This window comes from Rattus norvegicus, chromosome 10 (genome assembly GCF_036323735.1).
Source record: "Rattus norvegicus strain BN/NHsdMcwi chromosome 10, GRCr8, whole genome shotgun sequence".
Taxonomy (NCBI): Eukaryota; Metazoa; Chordata; class Mammalia; order Rodentia; family Muridae; genus Rattus; species Rattus norvegicus.
The window spans coordinates 46,300,919-46,322,983 of record NC_086028.1 but is presented as its reverse complement, the minus strand read 5'-3'; the positions used below and the strand labels follow the sequence as shown (position 1 = coordinate 46,322,983).

At 46.5% G+C, this 22,065-nt stretch overlaps 1 protein-coding gene across 1 annotated transcript; it reads right to left on the bottom strand.

Moving 5' to 3' along the window:
- Positions 1-523: 523 nt before the first annotated feature.
- On the bottom strand, positions 524-21,648 carry Tnfrsf13b (TNF receptor superfamily member 13B). Its single transcript, NM_001305991.1, has 5 exons — positions 21,596-21,648; positions 8,790-8,919; positions 6,715-6,945; positions 1,133-1,303; positions 524-761 (listed from the first exon to the last, which is right to left on the bottom strand). Exons 2-5 carry the CDS (start codon positions 8,896-8,898, stop codon positions 535-537), a joined length of 738 nt encoding a protein of 245 aa, NP_001292920.1. The 5' UTR covers positions 8,899-8,919; positions 21,596-21,648; the 3' UTR covers positions 524-534.
- Between the last annotated feature and the right edge of the window lie 417 nt (positions 21,649-22,065).

Sequence of the window (22,065 nt, the reverse complement as noted above, 5' to 3'; positions counted from 1 at the left end):
ACCCGTCTTTTTTTTTTCCAAGACGTTTGGCCTTCACCTAGAGAGGCACTCGCCTTCCTGGCTAGTCTGTCAGTCAGACATATATGTATACACATATCTGCATGCACAGAATTCACACACACATATGTATGGGTGCACATATACACACAACTCATGTACACACACACGCACATGACACAACCCAGCATCTGTATGTACAAATTACATAAATCACAAATATATCCACACTGCACTCAGCTATCTGCCTAAGGCCCTAGGAAAGACCACTTGTTTGTAAGATTTCTAAGGTAATGCTCCGGGTGCCGGCCATTCTCCATCTTTCTCGGGTAAAGAGAAAAAGCACAGGTTGACTGCTTTGCAGAAAGTATAGGACACAGCAGCACAGGCGGCGCTGGGGACGTGGGTGCTGCGGGTGGTTGCTTTATTGCTCTGTGTGGGTTGCAGGCGGGCAGCCTCTCTCATGTCTTCTTCATCGGTCTCTTCTCCATCCTTTTCCTCCTCTGCCACTTCATTGTCTTTTTATTTTTCTGGCTGTCAAGCTCCTGGACGCTCGTCCCCGGTGGGCGTGCGTACAACAGCCAGGCCGCTGACAGATGCGCGCATACAGGGCTGCGGGGCGGCAGTGCCCGCAAAGCCGTGAATCCCGAGTGAGCGTGGTGCACTCTCCTGAGTGGGCGAACTGCGCTCCGGGAAGCAAAAGCTACACGTTTCGACAGGCTGGGGTGGCATGGCCACCTCATTGCGAGCCTCTGTCATGGGCCCTGTAGGGACAAAGGAGGGCATTGTGGGCACAGAGGACTGTACCATGCTGCCTAGTCCCGGAGCCCCCTCAGGACTCGACCTTCTGAGCGCCCCTGAACAGGTTTTCAAGGCCAGACTCACTTCTTCCTGCACCCCAAAACCATCCAGCCCCCCACCCCTGGGATCTCCTACCAAGGCCGAGGCAAGAACCTGACACCCACTCTTTCTTCTGGCCCTACAGCTTGAACCTGATTTCACTAAGGTGCTTCAGGATGCGCCCCAGCCAGGTCCTATGGGCTCAGAGTGTGTCCGGCCTGGATGCAGGGGTAGTGGTGGATAGCGGCGGGGAAAGGACTGCTGGTGATTGTCAGGGAAGGAAGCCTGTACTTACCGTGGGGAGAGTTTGCTTGTGACCCACGCTGCCCGGCAGGCTGGCTGGGAAGTGGCTCTCCTCTACGCCTGAGGAAGGAGGCCAAGGCCACCAAGAAACAACAGAAGATGGCGCAGAGGCAGACCCCCAGGGTGCAGTAGAGAGTCAGCTGGTCACTGTTCATCCTCAATCCTGTGGGTGTTTGCAGGGCAAGAACAGGGAGTTCAAGAAGAGCACCTACTCCCCAGCGCCCCCTTCTCAAAAGGTGCCCTATTTAGGCCTGTAGCTACCCTGCTCCATTTCAGGATTAAGTGCCCTCCCTTCCTTAGGCTTTCTTTTTACCTCATTAGGCCCAAGCAATGCACACAGTCATCCCCAAGCCTGCCTCACTGGTGAGGATGTGGGATTCCTTTTCTGGTCCAAGACACTGCTATGCTGAGTCCTGAGGAATTGGCCCCTTTAACCCCAAACTGATGGCACCTTTTTTTAAGACCTAAAAGCTGGACACCTCTGGGACTGGCTCATTCTGTTTTCTCCACATGCTTTGGAGGCGGTCAAACCCAGGGATGAATGCATGCATGCTTGTTTGCAAGAATGGTAGTCCCGAGAGGATGACTCAATCAAGCATCAGGTCTCCTAGGAGAGCTCAGACTGAAATCAGAACCGGGGAGATGACCGAGGCATGAAGCAGAATGGCCCTGGGAAGTGGGGCCATTAGTTCACTTTACAGCTTGAGACTGGAACCTCGGGCTTTGATGAAAGACTCAGACCTTGTCTCAGTCCAAAGCTCTCTGCTCCTCACATTTCTCCTCCCAAACTGTCTTATGGGTCTTGCAATGCAGGCACTAAGGCACACTTGGTCCTAGTGAAGTGAGGGGTTGCTCCCTTGAAGGAGGAAATGGAAGCAATAAACTTATAAAGGATTTATCAATAAACTTTCTCAGAAAACACTGTGACACAAAAGTAAAGTAGCTAGAGAGGACAACCCCAGCTGGCAGCGCTAGCTGATCCCTCTTCTCAGGAAGAGCACCCAGCAGGAAGACCCCAGTTACAGCTGCCGGGGGAAAGCAGCCCAGCTCTTTCTCTGGAAATTGGTGACAGCGTTTTACACTGTAAATTTCCCCACTTGTCCAAACAACCAAATCATGGAACTTCTGGCTCTGTAAAAAAAAAAAATGTATTATTGTTCAAAGTATAACTTAGGGCCTGAACCTGTAGAAGCTGAGGGGAATTTCTGTCCAGGGTCAGTTCCTTGGTGTGCATTAGCCAGAACTAGTCACATGAGGAAAAGCTCACTCAGGAGCTTTTCCTTTAGGAACTTCTTACGAGTGTTTTCTTACTGAGAAAGCACAACAGTTCTACAAAGGCCCAGCCTGTTCTGGGCATCAGTGCCTTTTGCACTGTACGTTTCACAATTCTCCTGTTTGCTGATGGAATGGGATGGAGGGTGATGGGGGCAGGGCAGCGCTGTCAATATCTTTGTTTAAAAAAAAAAAAACTTGGATGTAACTTGTAAACCACCATGTTCACCACTTCGGTGAATTTTGAGTGTTTTTAAGCATGCTCATCAAGGTGTGCATTTGCAATCCCCAATTTGAGGCTTTTTTTTTATTTCCAATGAAAAACTTCCCATCCCATTAATGGGCCCTCCCCATCTTCTCTCACCTGGCCCCCAATTACATTTATCTGTCCTCTGTCTCTATGGACTGACTGGACTGTTCTAGACACTTTGTACCTCACATTGGTAAGTTTGGGGAAACTATTCAGGAGACGGCTCATGAGATATTACTGGACAATTGTATTAAAAAATAAAAAAGACCTGATGTGGGATTCTACTTCTCTTTTAAATTGTCAATTAGATGCTGACTTTAAGAGACTTCTCTTAGTTTCCTGGCATTCACTCCTTGCACACACTGGAGTCTGCTGTAACAAACAGCTCACTGCACAGATTCCTCATCCTTCTGCAGGGCTCTGGGACACAGTCCAGCTTGCTGTATGGCTACTAAGCGAAGCTAACATTAATCGTGATGCTGAGGCACTCTCCTCATTAACATCACCTCTTAACGTTCCCCCATGAAGCTGTAACAGAGACCCAATGGCCGACCGGTGAGGTTAAACATGGTCCCTTGCATGTGTGTACAGCACAGAGTGGCAATGGTAACAAGGAGGACCAGGAGTCTTGCTGATGCTTATGGCAGAACCTGACAAGTATTCTTGGACCCGTTCGATTCCTCTAAGAAGGGCAAAATTATCCAAGAATTTTAACCACACCCTCGATAGAAGTGTAATACACTAGCAGGCTCACTTGGTGGGTGTTGCAGCTGCTCTGTCACACGTGTGCTCTAAGAATACACACTGCCGTCACAGCCACCTAATGCTCCGGACCTTTGCCACCATCAATGTGACAATGGGCCCTTAGATGGACCCTCCTCTGGGGGGGGGGGGCTGTAAATGCTGCCCATTCCATCATCTTTAGCCAGCTCATAAGCAGTCTGTGCCTCCAAGCCCCCTAAGCAGTTAGGATGATCTCCCAGAAAGGGGAACGAGGAACAAGGAGTTAGACAGATTTCCCAGTAGGCAGACAGTTAGGGAGAGGGACCATGATAGGTAATAAAGATGGTGAACTTCCAAGATGGCCAGCTTCTTCCTCGGAGACAAAAGCCTGGTGGTTTAAAACAAAGGTCTAGTGGGTTTTTCTCCGTGGAACCCCCTGCTGATGGACTGGCCCTATGAGTTCAAGGCCAGATCAAGATACAACAGTTGACAGCCAATCAGCTATCAGGCCTTGTTCAAATCTGTCCTAACACACCCTTGCTGGTCATGATGACACACACCTTCAATCCCAGTTCTTGAAAAGCAGAGGCAGGTGGTTCTCTGCGAGTTTGGGGTGTGTCCGTCTACACAGCAAGTTCCAAGACAACCAGGTCCACACCCAAGAACCCTGTCTCAAAACAAAACCAACCAAGCCACCCTAAATTAGGAGGGAAAAACTCTTTAAAGTCTTAAAAAACCAAAAGCCAAGCCTTGAACAGAGACTGGGTGTTTTCCGAGGCTCCCAAGACCCCGCTGTACTTGGTAGAGGGTTTTTCTCTCTGTCCCTCTTCTGGGTGTGTCTCCATCAGTCTCAAACTATTAATCAAGCATTCCCTGCTGCACTTCTGGTCTGACTTGCCTCACCCTCTCACTTCACCCATAAAGATTCCTGGGGGTGGAGGGGGGCTTGAAACAGTGAGGAGGGATTTCCTAAATGGGTTGTAATCCTAGTTTTTTAACAAGACATTTAAAACTGGCTCTTCAACATCTGCCCATGGTGCCTTACCCGTCAGAAGTGGCCAACTTCCCAAGGTCCCAGTACGATTCATAGACTCCATCCCTGTCCACCTCCAACCTCAGTGCAAACTCCCCATCACCACCTTTGCTCCACAGGACTCTGCACCACTTCCTTACAGACGGTCCTCCTGATACTACCCACCTCACTGGTCTTTCCGTTTTTAATCCATCTGAATCCTTTTCTGGTCCCCAGTATTGCTGGGAACAAGGAGAAGGACCTGCCTTCCCTAGTCTAATGAAATCCTTTCAAATCCTTATCATTCCTCCCCATTCAAACCTAACCCTGCCCCAGCCTGTGGGCTCCTAGAAGGACCTCCCACCATACATACTCCTTACTAATGTTTCCTCATCTCCAGTAACTTTTAAGTAGCTCAAAATGGACTAGTTAATTAAGATAAGTCTATCACCCCCTAGTCAGCTCCCAGTCTTTCCCTGTCATATTCCTGGGACACTCCTCCATGTGGCAATGTCTGTCAGACCTCACAGTGCCCTGCAAAGGGGAAACTACACCAGATAACAGTTTTAAACATCCTTCCCTGTCTCTTCTGACAGGACTCTTTGGGGGTTGCAGTACAAACGTCTCTGTGTGCTTGCCCAGTAGCTAGACTGGACCTATATCTTACTTTTTGTCTCCACCATTCTCCTTATTCCCCATGAAGCTCCCATTCCTATCTCTACACCTATGTCAATAAGAGCAAAAAAAGGCCACCAGACCCATTCCTCTTCCAGGACAACAAAGGAGAACAGCGGAAATGGGTTTCTTTACATCAGTCAAGCTCTTTGCCTCAGCAGCTCTTGGAGAGCCTCGATTCCAGAACAGCTGCACACCTTTCAGACTCACCTCCAGGAACACCGCTGCCTCTATACCCACAGATAAAAACTGGTTCAAGACCAGGCACAGAGAATTCAGCAACAAGCCTCTTCTAGATGGGCTCCCAGTTGCCACCCATCCTGCCTCCCCCACTTTATCAACCTCACAGGGACAGTTTACCCTGTCTTTTAAACTCTTTACAGGGCTTCCTCCTGGGCTATATCATTGCCTTATCCCGGTCCGTCACACCAAAATGAAGTAAAGACAATGATGCTTCTTCTAGAATCACTCCAGACTTGAGAACCCCCAAAACCTTGTCTCCCTCACTCCCGGCAGAAAGTAGCCAGATAGGAAATGGCACCCCCTTCCCGTATATGTAAAGGGTCTTGGATGAAAGGAAATCCACCCCCTACACAAAACCAATGCCCTAAAACAAGCCCAAGGTCCCAAGAAATCTGCCACCCATGGAATTCCCAGAAAGCAGCTACATCACTGGAAGGTCAGAGGAAAGCAACTGACCTAGCTTCCATCCTGCCGTTCCGAGAATCAGTTCACAGAGAAAAGCAGCTTGCTTCCTCATTCTGCCCCTGACAAGACCCTCCCCTCCTCCTTCTCTATTCTTAGCTGTACCAGTCCCCAAAACATGTAATTTGCATTGCTCTACAAGTTCAAATGCTGTGCTCTGGTCTTGGGGCCCTGTCTCTCAGACCAATAGATGTCAGCTTTTACTGTGGAGACTGGTCTGAGTTTTGTTTTGTTTTCTCTTCCTCCTCTTCCTCCTCCTCTTCCTCCTCCTCTTCCTCCTCCTCTTCCTCCTCCTCTTCCTCCTCCTCCCCTTCCTCCTCCTCTTCTTCTTCCCTCTCCCCCTCCTCCTCCCCCCTCGCTCTCTCCCCCCCCCTTTCTTTTTCATTTCCCTCTGATTGTTTGATTCTTACATGTACCACAAAATTTGCCACCACACGGAGCCCTGTGGAATCATTCTCTTCAACTCTAATCTGGGCTGGGCCCTGTTTTATCCCTTTAGAATAAGACGCTCATAGAGGCTATGAGAAAAGGGGCAGCCCTGTGAGGCTGGCTAGGCCATGACCACGAAAGCTAAAGGAATGTGTGCGTGGCTCATCAGGCGACCTCTTGACTAACACCAGGAGAATTTATGGGTCCAGTCCCAGCACTGCAGAACATTAAGGGGGAATTTTAAACAGATTTTTTAATGTTTTCGCTACAAAGAAATGGTTAAGCGTTTGAGGTGACAGATTTGAGCAGTATACACCATATGGATGTGATAAACTGTCCCATAGACTTCTGAAAATTTCGTCTGAACAATTTTTCTACCCTGGCTTCTGTGTATTTGCCTAGAGTCTAAGCCTCTTCAACTAAAGACACTCATTATTGCGGCCCAGTGCCCAGCTTCCCACCCACCCTGGCCTTCAGATGCCTTAGGCACTGACCTGGGGTCACTCACCTGGACTGTGCTCTGACCCCTGGTACCTTCCTAAGTTATCCGGCCTGGCTTCCACCTCCCGGGTCTCTGGTCTCCTGAGCTCGGACTGGAGGTTCACCTGGCTTCTGGGCCTTTTCTCACAGAACTGTGCACACTGCTGAGGGTGCTGTGTGCAGGTGGAGTCACAGCTGACACAGGTCCCCAGGAGATGGTCATAGTACTTGCCTTGCTCTTTTCTGCAGTTGATGAATTCTGTAGGACAGAAAGAAAAATGCCGCTGGGCATTCTGGACTTGTAGGAGCTTGGGGTCTGACCCTACACAACGTCAAAGCAGAGAAACAAAGCAAACCAACCCTATAGTTCAGTGTGAAGACATCAGTTCCAGAATGGTTGTGGCCTTTGCGTGCCCTCTGGCATATCACATCCTGATATCTATAAGTATATCAATCTATAACTGTATCAATACCTATCTATAGATATTTATCTCCCTCTACCTAGTTCAAGATGTTTCTAAGGATGGTGTTGTTGTTTTGTTTCTTCTTTGACCCATAAATTCTTCATACTTCCTCATTTTCAAATGTGGTCATTTTCTATATATTATATTATATTTTAAGGGTTTATTTCTTTTATTTTATGTGCACAAGTGCTTTGCCTGCCTGCATGTATGTACACCACATCCATGTCTGGTGCCTGTGGAGTTCAGATGATGGCACGGATCTGACCGGGAGTTAGGGATGGTTGGGAGCCACCATGCAGTTGTTAGGAACAGAACTGGATCCTCTGCAAAATGAGAGGATGCTCTTAACCACTCAGCTGTCTGTCTAGCCCCCTCTACATATCTTTTAAATTAATACCTAGATTGCTATGTTGTCATATAAAATGTTTGTTTGTGTTTTCAAATCTCCTGAAGGAGAAACATCCTTCAAGTTAGTGGAAGGAATAGAAGAGGAAAAGCCAGAACCTTCCTTGGAGAGTTGGGGAGAGTGCTGGGAAAGGCCATGATGATGTGTTAGAACCACAGTAGCAGTGCTGAGCAGTGCTGAGCAGAAGCTGTCCCCAAGGGTCCCAGCTGGTGACTAGTGCATGGGAAGCTAGTCTCCTGGGTGATTAATACACTCACAGTTCCACAGCCAGAAAGGCTGCAAGGACATAGTCCGACCCAGAGGAAGTCCACTGGGGAAGGGAGGCGCTACCCACTCAGTTCCAATCAGCTACCTTCAGGACATGCTACAATAGAGAGCCATGTGGCTATGGATTGAGACCCATCCCCCAAACTACAAACTTCCTCCTTTAAAACTAATGGAGTCCTAAATATTTAAAATGTACAAGGGCAGAAGAGATGGCTCAGTGGGTAAAGGTATTTATTTGCTACCAAGACTAATAGCCCCCCAAGTTTGGTCCCCTGGACCGAAAACTGGAAGGACAGAAGTGACTACCGAAAATATCTTCTGACTCAGACACACACACACACACACACACACACACACACACACACACACACACAAAATGTGCACACACATGCATGAGCATACATAAAATGCATTTTAAAACTGAGAAAGAATCAATAAATGTTTGAAAATACACGAGTGAAGAAAACTGGATTGGAAATGAAAAGGCAGAATTTGGGCAATTTCTAAAGACATGCATGCGGGTGGGCTGCACTCTCCTGTGTCCTTCGGGGTGCATCAAGAGAGTTGGGGGATCTGGTACATGCCTGTAATCCCAGTCCTCAGGATGCTGATGCTAGAGAATCTCAAGTTCAAAGCTAGCCTGAGTCACATAGTAAAACCTGTCTAAAAGTGGGGAGAGGGAGGGAGGAAGGGAGGGAAAGAGAGATCTAGAAACATTATATTTATGTATTGAATTAATAAAAAAATAAATAAATGTTAAGGATGAGACAGTGGTGAGAGGCACTGCGGGCAGGAGAGCAGGCAATCGGAAGGCAGGAAAGAACAATGTACAAACGGCTGAAAGGCTGAGGGAACGAGACCCCTGGCATCTGTCATCCCTTCACCTGGCTTCAGAAAGGCCAGGGGGATTCTGGGGGATGGGGGGAATAGCTCAGCTGTCCCCTGGCCTTAGACGACAGAACTCACTGCAGAAGTCTGTACAGGTGCGCTGGCTCCTCTGGCTGCAGGTTAACACGCAGGAGACACAGGTTCTCTTCAAGGAGTCCCAGTACTGCTTTTTGGGGCAGAGTGCCATAGCCACTCCTGGCCGCCAATCCTGTGGAAGGAGAGATACAGTTTTGGGACAGCAGATGGGCAAATGCTCTCCTGCCCCATTCGGAGACGTTCTCTGTCTCAGCAGGCAGAGCTGGCGTCCAACCACAGCTGAGGTCGGGGTGGCTTCTTCACTCTTTAAGCCTCGGTTTTCCATTTGTAAATCTCCATCTCTTATAATTCCTCCCTAATGTTCTGCACCCTGTCTGTCCCCACCTTGTCCTCCATGTGTACCAGGTCTCCTCCCCAGGGTCTCGGCCTTCTTCTCCCACACCCTTGGCATCTGACTGAATCCCATTACCCATGGAGGATGGAGGGAAACGGGGCTGTAAAGATTGATTTGTGTCTAGACAGCCTGGCACTCTAATATAGGTATCCAGCCTGGACCGAGGCAGCTGATGTGAGATAGCAGAGGGTTACAAGTCAGCACAAAATGGCTAACACTAGATGTTTGGGGAACCCAAAAGCCTACAGTGATATCATTTCTTCTCTAGCTGTCCTTGACAGAATGACATTTTTGTGTGACTCTGTATAAACATGGCCTTGAGGTTAGAGGGAAGGGCTTTAGCCTTGACCTTTGTCAGCTTCTCTAGGTTTGTCTGCCTCTAGACCTATATGCCTATGAAGTCTATGTGCTGATCTGCATGTGTGTAGGCGTGTGCCTTAGTATCTACCATTGTCTGCCTAACAGTCTGTGTGGAGGCCTTCATTCAGAGTGAATAAAGTGTGTGTGTGTGTGCGTGTGCGCGCGCGCGCGCACGCGCGCCTGGTGTCTGTGGAGGCCAGGAGAGGGTGTTGGGGCTGCTAGAACTGGAGTTAAGTAATTATATGCTGCTTTGTGCTTGAAAGTTGAATCCTCTGTAAAAGCAGCAAGGGCTCTTAACCACAGAGCCATTCCTCCCTGGCCCAGTATTATGCCAAGGCTCCTTCATCTCTTCAATCTTCTTGCCCCATGTGACCCTCCTCTTTTCATGGCATCAAACAGGGACTTGGAAAGGACCCTACTGTCCCCCATGCCCAGGCGTCCCTTCTGTACACAGAACCCTTGCTCCTCCCTGTGGCCTTGGCATTCATGACTGTAGCTGTTTCCCATCATTGTTTATTTAGGCTTGCCCAGGGAGTGGCACTAGTAGGAGGTGTGTCGCTGTGGGCACAGGCTTTAACACCCTGATCCTAGCTGACTGGAAGCTAGTCTTCCACTAGCAGCCTTCAGATGAAGATGTAGAACTCTCAGCTCTGCCTGCACCATGCCTGCCTAGACGCTGCCACGTTCCCACCTTGATGATAATAGACTGAACCTCTGAACCTGTAAGCCAGCCCCAACTAAATGCTGTCCTTTGTAAGACTTGCCTTGGTCATGGTGTTTCTTCACAGCAGTAAAACCCTAAGACACACCACAAGCATCATTTGGCAAGGCCTGGTCATAACTTTCTGTCCAGTGCTGGGTCCTCAGTACTTAGCAGGTGTCCACCCAACAAACAAATAAACAAACAAACAAACCAAAACAAAAAACCCAACATTTCAAAAGCAGACCTGGCCAGTGCCGAGCCTTCAGCAGGCCCTCAGTGCAGAACTCTTCCCCTTTCTTGTTCACGGATACATGAAACATTCAGCAATGCTTTGTATAAAGCCTGTGTCTTTTACCAGTGAAGAAAACACTGTTACAGCCCACACCAAGACTGAGCTCACTTCCTGTACCTAGTGACTCCCTGGGGTTACCTCCCATCAGGAAAATAAATGTTCTGATGACCCTGTCTGGCATGTTACAGATCCAAATCTCCACAGGGCTACCTTGTAACAGTTCATTTTGCTGCTGGGATGCCTTCAGTCTGACTCTGTTTTCTGTGGCTACGGCTTCTCCTGAAGTGCTTTTCAAGGTGTTTGTTTGCTCTTCATTGAGAGCAAACTGAATAGAACCTGTGTTTTCTGTCAGACAGGCAGCACACGGCCCCAGCAGTAGTCCTCAGGAGCAGAGGGTAGTAACAGCAGCTGCAACAACAGCACTCTGGAAGCTGGCAGGCCCAGGGGCAGCACCAGGTCCTTCCTGGCATTGGGAATGAGGAGAATCTGTCTACCCTGACTCCCTTCCTTCAGCCTGCATGCACCTAAGCAGAACACGTCAGGTCTGTAAGGTTTATTCCTTCCACCCTGCGGCTAGCTAGAGGACAGCAAACATGGTGTGAGGGAATGGACTGTAGGGAGATGCTGAAGGCGCCCTCTGTGGGAAATTCTCCCCAACAGTGGCCAGGATTATGACCACTGGAGCAAGAAGACCTTCAGTCACAGTGCTGGTATCACTGAGGTAGGCATACAGGGATAGTTTAGCAGCATAAATCATGCCTTGTTCTAGTTATGCAAGCCCGGCTCCTGACAGCCCAGCTCCCTTCCCTGAATGTACTATACACCCATCCCTCTTCAAGCAATGCACCCACCAACCTCAGATTCCCATCTGTGTGGAGCTACACCTCTCTCTGAAGGAGGTTAAGTTGTTCTGCCCCTAACAACCATCAAATTTGTTTTTATTCAAGCATATTGCTAATGTACCAATGGGAAGAATAGAAAGGCCAACCCAACTTGAACTGGTTTGGGGGTGTCTATGTGGTAAGAGAAAACTGTGTCCTCAGGCCAGGAACTTTTAGGGAGAATTCACTATTTACCAGCTTATGCATATGCATGATCAGGCATGTATATGATTAAAATCAGATGCCTTATGGGAAAAGACATGTGCAATAGAAAAAAAAATGGCTGTATGACCTAGCCTACCAATCAAAACAGGGACCTAAATTCTACTTTTCTTGAACCTCAGGAAAGACCCAAATGTTAACAGGACTTGAATACCTTCTTCACTCTGGTGGCCGCTGCTCCTTTGCTGTGTCCTCTGATTATTTCTATTGCCTTTTTGTAACATTTTCTTTGCTACTTTGTCATCTGCATGAGCTTTTGTTTCATTGTTGATTAAAGTACCAAGAATCTGCACACAATCCCTGCAGACAGCCCCCATAACCCCTGGTTATAAAACCGGAGCAACGGGGGCCAACAAGAGCTAATATCCAGACTGCTGTGAACTGAAGTGTCTCACTATTAAAACAAAACAACAAACAAAAAAGCAAAAGAGCACAACAATAAAACCCCTCAGTCCTATTGAAAATATGCAGAAGATTCTAGCAGACAATTCTCAAAAGAAGACACAGAAATCACTCACAGGCATCGGAGAAGATATCCTGGCTCGACAGCCATGGCTCATCAGAAAGCCACAACTGGCTCCCCAACTCTGGTTAGAATGGCTGTTATTAATAGCCAGGCTATAGAGCAAAAAAATGTTCACACATTGCCGCTGCAACAATTCTGAAGTAAAAGTAGGCCAGCATTCCCATCAGTGGGTGCTGTGGTGGTTTGGATGAGAATGGCCCCCACAGGCTCACATATTTGACTACCTGGTCCCCAGTTGGTGGAACTGTTTGGGAAGGATTAGGAGGTGTGGTCTTGTTGGAGGAGGTGTGCCCCTGTGGCCCCACACCATTCCTAGTGTTTCTCTCCGTCTCTCTCTGCCTAGTACATGTGGATAAAAAGGTTCTGCTCCTGTACTGTGCCTGCCTGCCTGCCTGCCTACCTGCTGCCATGTTCCCCACCATGATGACCATAAACTCAAACTGTTTGGGACCGTGAGCCTCCAAATTAAACACTTTTACAATCTGCCTTGTTCAGGTGTAACTGGAACAGGTATTTATCCAAAAGTAATGAAAGTAGAAGATTAGGACGGCGTGTGATCTGCTTCACTGCCATGATTATTACAGCTCATCCTAACCACCAAGATTTGGAATTAACCTAAGTGACCGACAGTGAATGAATATATAAGGCAAATGTGATATCTATATGATGGCATATTACTCGGCCAAAGGATGGAGTTCTGTTTTGTTTGAGCAACATAAGTAGATTCAGAAGACATTACTTTAATCAAAATTAGCCAAAGGCAGAACAGCAGGAGTTATATGATCTCATTCTGTGCGATCAGTAATGCCAACTTACAGCGGCAGAGAGAGCAGCAGCTGCCGCAGCTGAGAAAGAACGGGTGGACGGAGTGAAGCCATAAGACGGGAGAATGTGCTTATGCTCTAGTGCTTATACTCTGCGGCCCAGCAAGGAAACTACGGCTAACGATAACGTCCATCTTAAAATCACTGGAAGAGCGGCTCTTAGCTCTCAACCACACACACATGGTGGTGGATAAGCTGATCACCCTGGATTCATTGTCACACGATGTAGACACATGTTGAAAAGTCACTGCACCATAAATGTGTTCAACTGTTAGGCATTGATTTAAATTTTTAAAAAGAAACAAAGACCCAATGCTTCCTAGATCGGGAGAAAGATAGGAACACACGAGTGAGAAATTCAACAAGTTCCAAGCAGGAAAACCTCAAATATTGCCAGGCCTGGTGCCTCAGGCCTGTGACTCCAGCCATCTGGGAGGTTGGGGCAGGCTACCCAAATTAGCAAGACTACCTCAAAACTGGAAGTAGTAAATAAAATAAATATACATTTAAAAATATACATTAAATATACAGCTCAGTGCTAGTGCATTTGCTTAATATCTCTGAGATCCCAGCATTGAGCTCTAGTATAAAGAGAGAGAAAACAAGGGAAGGCAAGAAAAGGAGGAGGTGAAAGGAGGGGAGAGAAAGGAGATAGAATGAAGGAGGGAGAGAGGAAGAAAGGAAGGAAAAACCCTCAAACTTGTGCCACAATCCATTACAGTAAAATTATAGAACACGAGGGTAAAGAAAATTGCTAAGGTAGCAAGACAAAAACAGCTTGTGGGCTGGGGAGGTGGGCCAGCAGGAAAGGCCCTGACAGCCTCAGTTGATTCCTGGGATCCCCATGGAGGTTAAAGAAAAGAACTGAATCTGCCAAATTGTCCTCTGACCTCCACATGCCTGCTATGGTACATGGCCCCACACACACACCCCTGCCTCTCTGCCTTTCTTACACACACACACACACACACACACACACACACACACGTGCGTGCATGCGCACGCACAGAGAGAGAGTGTGTGTCATTATAAAGAGAAGAAGTAAAAGAAGAAGAGGGAGAAGGAAGAGGAGGAAGAGGAAGACAACTTGTTATGAGCAAGGGACCTTCTGGAGAGAGAAAGAATGGGTGACAGATCTAAAGACCTAGAAGAAAGCTGTCAGCCACAAGTTATGTCCTGGGCAAAACTGCCTGTCAATAATGAAGGAGAAACTAAGACATTTCCAAAGGACAAAACTGAGGGGCGTATTGCTGGTACAAAGGCTACCAAGAGTCCTTTGCGCGGAAATGGATGTCACTAGTCAGAGCCCAGAAAGGAGGAGAAACACTAGTAAAGGTCCCTGCACAGAGAACATTGGGTTCTATTTTGTTTCATTTTGCCTGCGTGCATGTCTATATACCACAACAGGCTTGGTGTCTGTGGAGGCCCCTGAAACTGTAGTTACCCAAAGTTGTCAGTTGCCATGTGAGTTCTGGAAATTGAACCCAGGTCTTCCGGAAGAGCAGCTAGTGTTCTTAACTGCTGAGCCATATCTCCAGCCTCTGTTTTATTTTATTTCTTGAGACGAGGTCTCGTTATGTAGCTGGCCTGGAACTCTCTCTGTAGGACTCAAGGTCTCTACCTCCTGAGTGCTGGGATTAAAGGCATGCACCATCCACCATATCTGGGTATTTAATCAGTCAATGTGTACATGTGTATGTGGGTATGTATATGTGTATATGTATGTACATTTGTGTATGTCTGTGCATATGTATATATATATGTGTGTGTGTGTGTATGTGCATGTGTGTACATATGTGTATGTGTTTATATATACATGCCCTGTGTGTGCACTTGGGTGCATGTGGTACTGGGTATTGAACCTAGAGCTTTGCAGATGCCAGACAAGCACCTTCCCAGTGAGCGCTATCCCCAGCTCTTTTCTTTGTTGTATTTTGAGTCAAGGCCTTGTTAAGCTGGCCAAGGCTGACCTTGAACCCCCTCTCCAGCAAGGTAGCGTCTTGAACTTGCGATCTTCCTGCCTCAGCTTCTTGGGTACCTGGGTTCATGAACCTCTACCACCAGACCAGCCAAGATAAACTGGAATTATTGTGTTCTTGTTTTGAATTGAAACTATTTCACCACATAATTTAACAAACACTTCACAAAACAATTATTAAAAAACCTATGTTAGCCGCCATTCATGGTTAAAGAGAAAACATGTAGCAACATTTTCATAATCAACATAAAAACAAAAGGGCAGAGATTTTAGGAACTGTGTTTTGCAAATTAATGAAACTAAGTAGATATTCAAATTAAGATATTACAAAATCAAGTTGTTAATTTAAGTTTTAAGATAATCACTAAGAAAAATAAATTTAAAAAACTGCAGAAAAGAGGGCGGAGGCAGTGGCCTGACCCTGTAGGTTCAGGTGCTACCCACCCTGCTGACCTGACTTTAGTCTCCTGAACCCATACAGTAAAAGGAGAAAATCACGTTGTCTTCTGACCTCCACTCACCTGCCATGGCACCCTAGCCCGACACACACATGCATTCATGCACACAATAAATACAATAGGAGCAATACATAAACAGCAGAAATAAACCTTTATCAGAAAGATATTAAATATAAATGCTCTGAACTCTCTGTTTAAAGGAAGAAATGGGCAGATAGACAACAAAACCACAGGATTAATCTCTACGCTATTTATAGGAGGTTTGTTTTTGTTTGTGGTGTTACAGGTGGAGCCCAGGGACTGCAGCCTGCTAGACAGTTTCCACCTCTTCGCCACACCTCAACCCCAACACAGATCAAAGGACACAGAAGATTTTATTTTAAAAACAAAATTGTGGAGCAAGATATTTCATGCATTGCCAGGCCATGACAGCCCAGGCCTTTAACCCCAGTACTCAGGAGGCAGAGGCGGCAGATCTTTGTGAGCTCAAGGATAGCCTGGGCTACAGAGCAAGTTGCAGGACATCCAGGGCTACACAGAGAAACCCTGTCTTGAAAAGCAAAAACAAAGGGAAAAAATGCAAATCGTGCCCAGAGAGCAGATGCAAATTTACAACTACTGTCAGACAAAATAGATCTTATGTCAAAGTCCCAAAGAGACATTAAAAGAAATAAAATCACAGAACAGCAAGCCTTATGAATACAGGGACAAGCTCCTCAACAAAATGTCAGCATATGAACCTCACAGCGTGTTACTCCCCATGATCAAAGGAGGATTGTTCCTAGGCTGCTACAAGGATTCAGTTCTACAAAGAGCCATGGCTTCTGTGAACATCATTGAAAGGCTTAAGAAGGAAACTACAGGGGCTGGGGATTTAGCTCAGTGGTAGAGCGCTTACCTAGGAAGCGCAAGGCCCTGGGTTCGGTCCCCAGCTCCGAAAAAAAGAACCAAAAAAAAAAAAAAAAAAAAGAAGAAGGAAACTACAGCCATCCCAATGGACAGAGAAAAGCCATTTGACCAAATTCAACACCTTTTCATGGTAAAACAAACCAACACGAAACTTCTGGCTGCCAGTCCCAGGTCCTGTGGCATTTCCTTTTGGGGCAAATGGCCTCTGGTCAGTGCCTCACCCAGTTCTCTGAGAAACTGTGTATTGGTATCTTGTGAACATCCTCTGGGAACATGGTTGCTGCACACACATGAAATCACAGTGAGTGTCTGGCCCAAACCTGGCACTTAGGCAAAATGATAATGATAATGATCATAGTGATAGATAGATAGATAGATAGATAGATAGATAGATAGATAGTGATAAATAGATACATAGATGCATAGTTAGATGGTGATAGACAGACAGACAGACAGATAGATGGTGATAGATGATAGATACACAGATACATAAATAGATTATTGATAGATACAAAGATGATTAATAGATAAATGGTGATGGTAATAGATAGATAGTGATAGATGGTGATTGATAGATAAGTAGATAGATATAGATAGATACATAGCTAGATGATTGATAGATAGATAGGTAGATAGATAGATAGATAGATAGATAGATAGATAGATAGATCCAAACAGGAATGAAGAATGTTAAGTCCACCTCTGCCCACAGATGACATGATCGTATACTAAAAAGGACCACAAAACTATTAGAGCTCATAAAAATATTAGCAACCAGGGGAGGGTAAAAAAAAATAGCAACCAAAAGCCATTGAATTCTCATAGACTTACAAAGAACAATCCTTAAGAAAATTAAGAAACAATTTAATTTATAGTGACATAAAAAGAAATAAAATACTTAGTCAAGTTAGCCAATGAAGTGAAAGAAGTGTATGCCAAAAAACCTATAGGATATTGTGGAAAGAAATTACCTAAATAAGTCAAAAGATACCCTGTGCTCATAGACTAGAAGACTTAAGAAGTCAATATGGCCCAACGCAATCTAGCAGTCATACAATTTATAACAGAATCTTATTGACTTTTTTAAAAAAACGTAAATCGGAAAGGCTATCCTAAAAATTCCAGTGGAATTTATTGCAAGGAACTGTGAATAATCTTTTTTTTTTTTTTTCGGAGCTGGGGACCGAACCCAGGGCCTTGTGCTTCCTAGGTAAGGGCTCTACCACTGAGCTAAATCCCCAGCCGTGAATAATCTTTAAAAGAAGGGTGAAGCTGGGGACTCACACTTCCTGGTTCTGAAACAGTCAGAGCTGCCGCAGTCTGCAGTGTGGTGCCAGCATAGGCAGGGGTCCGACCAGAGCAGATGGTTTCCTTACAGGCACACCAGGAGCATTCAGCAGGGTAAAACCAGTCTTTTCAATGAATAGCGGATATCATTTAAATCAGGGCACCATACATTTAAGATGTGATATCAGTGTTGAAGGGAATGCTGGATAGACACGTGCAAAGGACACGTGTTAAGTCTTTCTATGCTACCATTTTTTTTTTTTTTTTTGGTTCTTTTTTTCGGAGCTGGGGACCGAACCCAGGGCCTTGCACTTCCTAGGTAAGCGCTCTACCACTGAGCTAAATCCCCAGCCCCCTATGCTACCATTTTTAAAAAATAATCTAAAGAGCCAGCTGGACGTGGTGAGCATCCCGTTAATCCCAGCACTCAGATGCAGAGGCAGGTGCAACTCTCTGAGTTCGAGGTCAGCCTGATCTACAAAGGGAGTTCCAGGATAGGCAAAACTGTTACACAGAGAAACCCTGTCTCAAAAACCAAACCAAAACAAAACAAAAAAACAATAAATAAGAAAACAAATAAATAAAAATAAAATAAAATAAAATGATCAGAGACTTAAAAGTCTTTAAAACTAAAAATTGTGCTAAAGAGTTGAATAGACATTTCTCCAAAATTATGCATGGATGAACAACAGGCACAGAGAAAGGTGCCCAGCTCAGCACTGGGCAAAGAAACTCAAACCATCCCCTGCTGGGACTGCTACAGTGCTTAGACAGGGGATAGGGACAGACAGTGAGGACTCTGTGCATCAAATGGGATTAGGCAATGTTGTGACCACTTTGTCAAGTGACCATTATTTAAAAATTCAACCAAGTCACTGTGGCAGCCGGTCGTTCCACACCTAGGTAGCTGTCTAGCCAAAAGAATGAAAGCATACTGCTCAAAAGATAAACACAGTACAGTCTGTCCCTAAAATGCGATATCACTTAGTTGTGAACATGCAGTACTGGCCACGCTACAGCATAGGTAACCTGTGAGAACACGTGAAGAAACAGGGAACACAGAATCACAGCACACACAGAGATTGAGGCTGATGATACAAAGTATCCAAGACCCTCAAACCTCTAGAGATAGGAGAGCTGTAGTCTGCGGCTGGAGGCAGGAGAGAGAAAGATTAATAAGGTTTCTTCTGATATTAGAAACATCCTAAAATTAGGTTGTGGGGAAAGCTACAAAATTGTGTTGATACTAAAAACGGAAATCCTTTATAAATTGGAGTGAGTGAGATAGGCAGGCCAACTGGAGAGAGGCTCCATGACCCACCACAGCCACTTGCGTCAGACCTCGAGACTGACCGGAAGAAGCTGTGTCTACCCTTCTTTCTTACCCACCAGCTAGATCCATGAAAAGGCCAGAAGCACTGCCCAGCCCCTAGGAGGGGCAGGAGACCCCCGAGGGTGACAGCAACTGAGGCAGCTCCTTTGGTGGATGGCAGGAAATTCCTCTTGTAGCCTAGACAGGCGCACTGGGCTCAGATGAACACAGAGGTTTCCGCGTACCCTGAAACCCAAGAGTCGGCGGGTCCTACAATTTCTAGAGGCCCCTGACATGCTTGGCTAGACAGCAGGCTCTGCTTCATGGAAGACTGATAAGGTAGATTAGTTTGTAACCCGCTTTTTAAAAGTCAAGACAGCAGCTCGCCCCACACAGGAAGACCTGTCGTGTCTGCAAGGTGGTGCTCAGGCTCCTTAGCAGGACTGACTGTAAGGTCACTTCTTATCCTGTGCAAAGCAGGAGCTCATCAACTGGCGCTTCTCTTCCAAGCCCCAGACTGATGGATTCCTTACCCCTTAGTCCAGGCACCGAGGAAGGCAACTTTGAATTCGTGCACCTTTTAAAAACTGGACACAGGCTGGGAGGCGAGGGTGGCCCACGCCTTTCATCCCAGCACTTGGGAGGCAGAGGCAGGAGGAGCTCTGATTTCAAGGCTGGTCTGTCTACAGAGAGTTTCAGAACAGCCACGGCTACACAGAGAAACCTTGTCTTCTTGAAGAACCAAGCCAAGGAAACAAAAAGCAAAAATAAATCTGGACACAGGACACGTTTGGCTCCTACTGTAAATACCTTGAAAGAGGAAGGAAAGGCTCAGTTTTCGGTACCAGTCAGGTACCGGTGTGAGCGAGCTGGCCTGTACTGCTGTAGAACCAAACACTCAAGACAGTTTTAAGAACACAAGGCCCAAACCACAGCTTTTTGCTATGAATCCAAATACTTCTGGCTTTTTCTTTTTTTAAATAAAGCATTTTTCTATTTGAGTAAAATATAATTGTTATGTGAAATATATTAAGGTGGTTACTTTCATTTTAATGGATCATCATCATCATCGTCATCATCACCATCATCTCATTATCATTATCACCATCACCATCACCATCACCATCACCATCATCACCATCACCATCACCACCACCACCACCACCACCATCATCATCATCATCATCATCATCATCATCATCATGATGTTTTTGAAGCAGGCTCTCACTATGTAGCCCTGGCTTTTCTAAAACTCATTATGTAAACCAAGCTGGTCTCAAACTCCCAGGGATCTGCTTGCCTCTGCCTCACAAGTGCTAGAATTAAAGGTGTGCACCACTACACCTGGCCAGCACTTTTCTATTTTTAATTTCCTCTCTGTCCAGCAACCGTGTCCACCATGGTTCTATATTCCCATCTCTACCTGTCCCCATCTGCCTTCTTATTTTTCTTGGTGATTATTGCTGATAAAGCAGGGCTGCTTATCCTATAATGTGCCTGGGGTAATTTAGAGAGTTTCCTCCAAGGCAGAGAGGTTTTATTGTTAGCTTTTATTGTTAGGGAGAAAACTATGAACAGAAAGAATGTACGCCTATCTCACGATAGTACAAATATAATAAATATTTAAATAATTATTTTAAATTTTAAATTATTTGAAATATTAAAATTAGTCGAAGGATTCTTTTGTTGTTATTGTTTAGTTTTAACTTCCCAGAACTTTTGCTTGTGACTCTTCAAGAGAGTCTGAAGGGTTGAAAGCAGGTTTGTGGATTTGGGGTCCATTTTGTAGAAGAGACTTTTCCGAGATCAAGGGGCAGTGTACAAACTACGAACAAATGGTAACTTGATCTCTCCACCTGTCCCAGCTCTCCCGGCAGCACTAGGAAGCTGCTATGGAATCCGGTCCGTTCTGCCTGATTCCTAATTCCTGGTCCCAGGCCCTCTGACATTTCCTCTTGGGTCAAGGTGGCTCCTGATCACTGACTCTGCATTCTCTGTGAAACTTAATTGCATCCTTGGCAGACATGGTTGCTGGACAGAGATGGAAATCCTAGCGAAGGCCTGCCTGAGGCCAGCTTGGGTATGGGGAGAGGTGGAGCCGCTGTGAGCAAGGGTCCTGATGAGGAACCTCTCCGCCTTGGAGGGAACTCTCTAAATCACCCCAGGCACACTATAGGATAAGCGGCCCTGATTCATCAACGAAAATCAGCAAGAAAAACAAGAAGGCAGATTGGAACAGGTAGAGGTGGAAATACAGAACCCATTTTCTCCTGTGGGCCACGAAGGACTGATTTGAATCTGTCCACCGAGGACGCACACCGTCGGCACTTCTTGCTCAACACCTATGCTCGTTGGCGCTTTGTGATATTAAGAGTTCTTAGAAATTCACGACAGCTAAGTGAGGGCGGAGTTCTAAATGCTGACTCCCGAGGCATCTAAAATCTACCAGATTCACTTCAAAATAATCTGGGGGCACAAGGAGAAAGTCTGGAGCACATGGATAGAAAACAAAGGTTCTTGCCTGTTTGCCTGACCCCACTCCCCCTGGAAGGCAAGACCTGACCCCTGGAGGCTTCTCCGGTGTGCAGGACTGAGGCTGTCCGAAACCTGAGTAGCCTTATCTTGTGCCTGCGGTGGCACTGCTGGATCCCCAGCCCCCGGAGCACCCTCTTGGCCCTCACCCACCACGGCTGGCTACTCACCACGCTCCTGTGCCAACAGCGCCAGCCTCCTGCCTGCCCTGGCCCACACCACTCATTACTCAGGGCGTTTATTATTAGCCTGAGATTTTGTTAGGCCTAGGCCACACTTCCTGGGTTTTCCCCCTTCGACCTGGGGATGTAAATAAGCCGCCCTGTTGACCTGCGCCTGCGCCTGCGCCTTAGTCCAGGGAGTACAGGTGAGCGACCTGTCCCGTTAGCTTAGCAGTGGGGGCTTAGTCCGGTTGTGTTATGACAGGGCTTGGATAATTCTAGATCTTCCCTGCCCAACTCCTAGGCCTGGTTCCTATCCACTGTCCGCTCTCCAGGCTAGGATGCCCACACAGCTCTTGTGCTCCCTGCATAGCCTTCCCTCCTCTTGGACTATTACATTCTTTGTTTCTGCCTGGTCAGTTCATGCTGTCCCTTCTTCAATGCTCAGTTGAAGCGTCACCTCCCCCAGGAAGCCATCT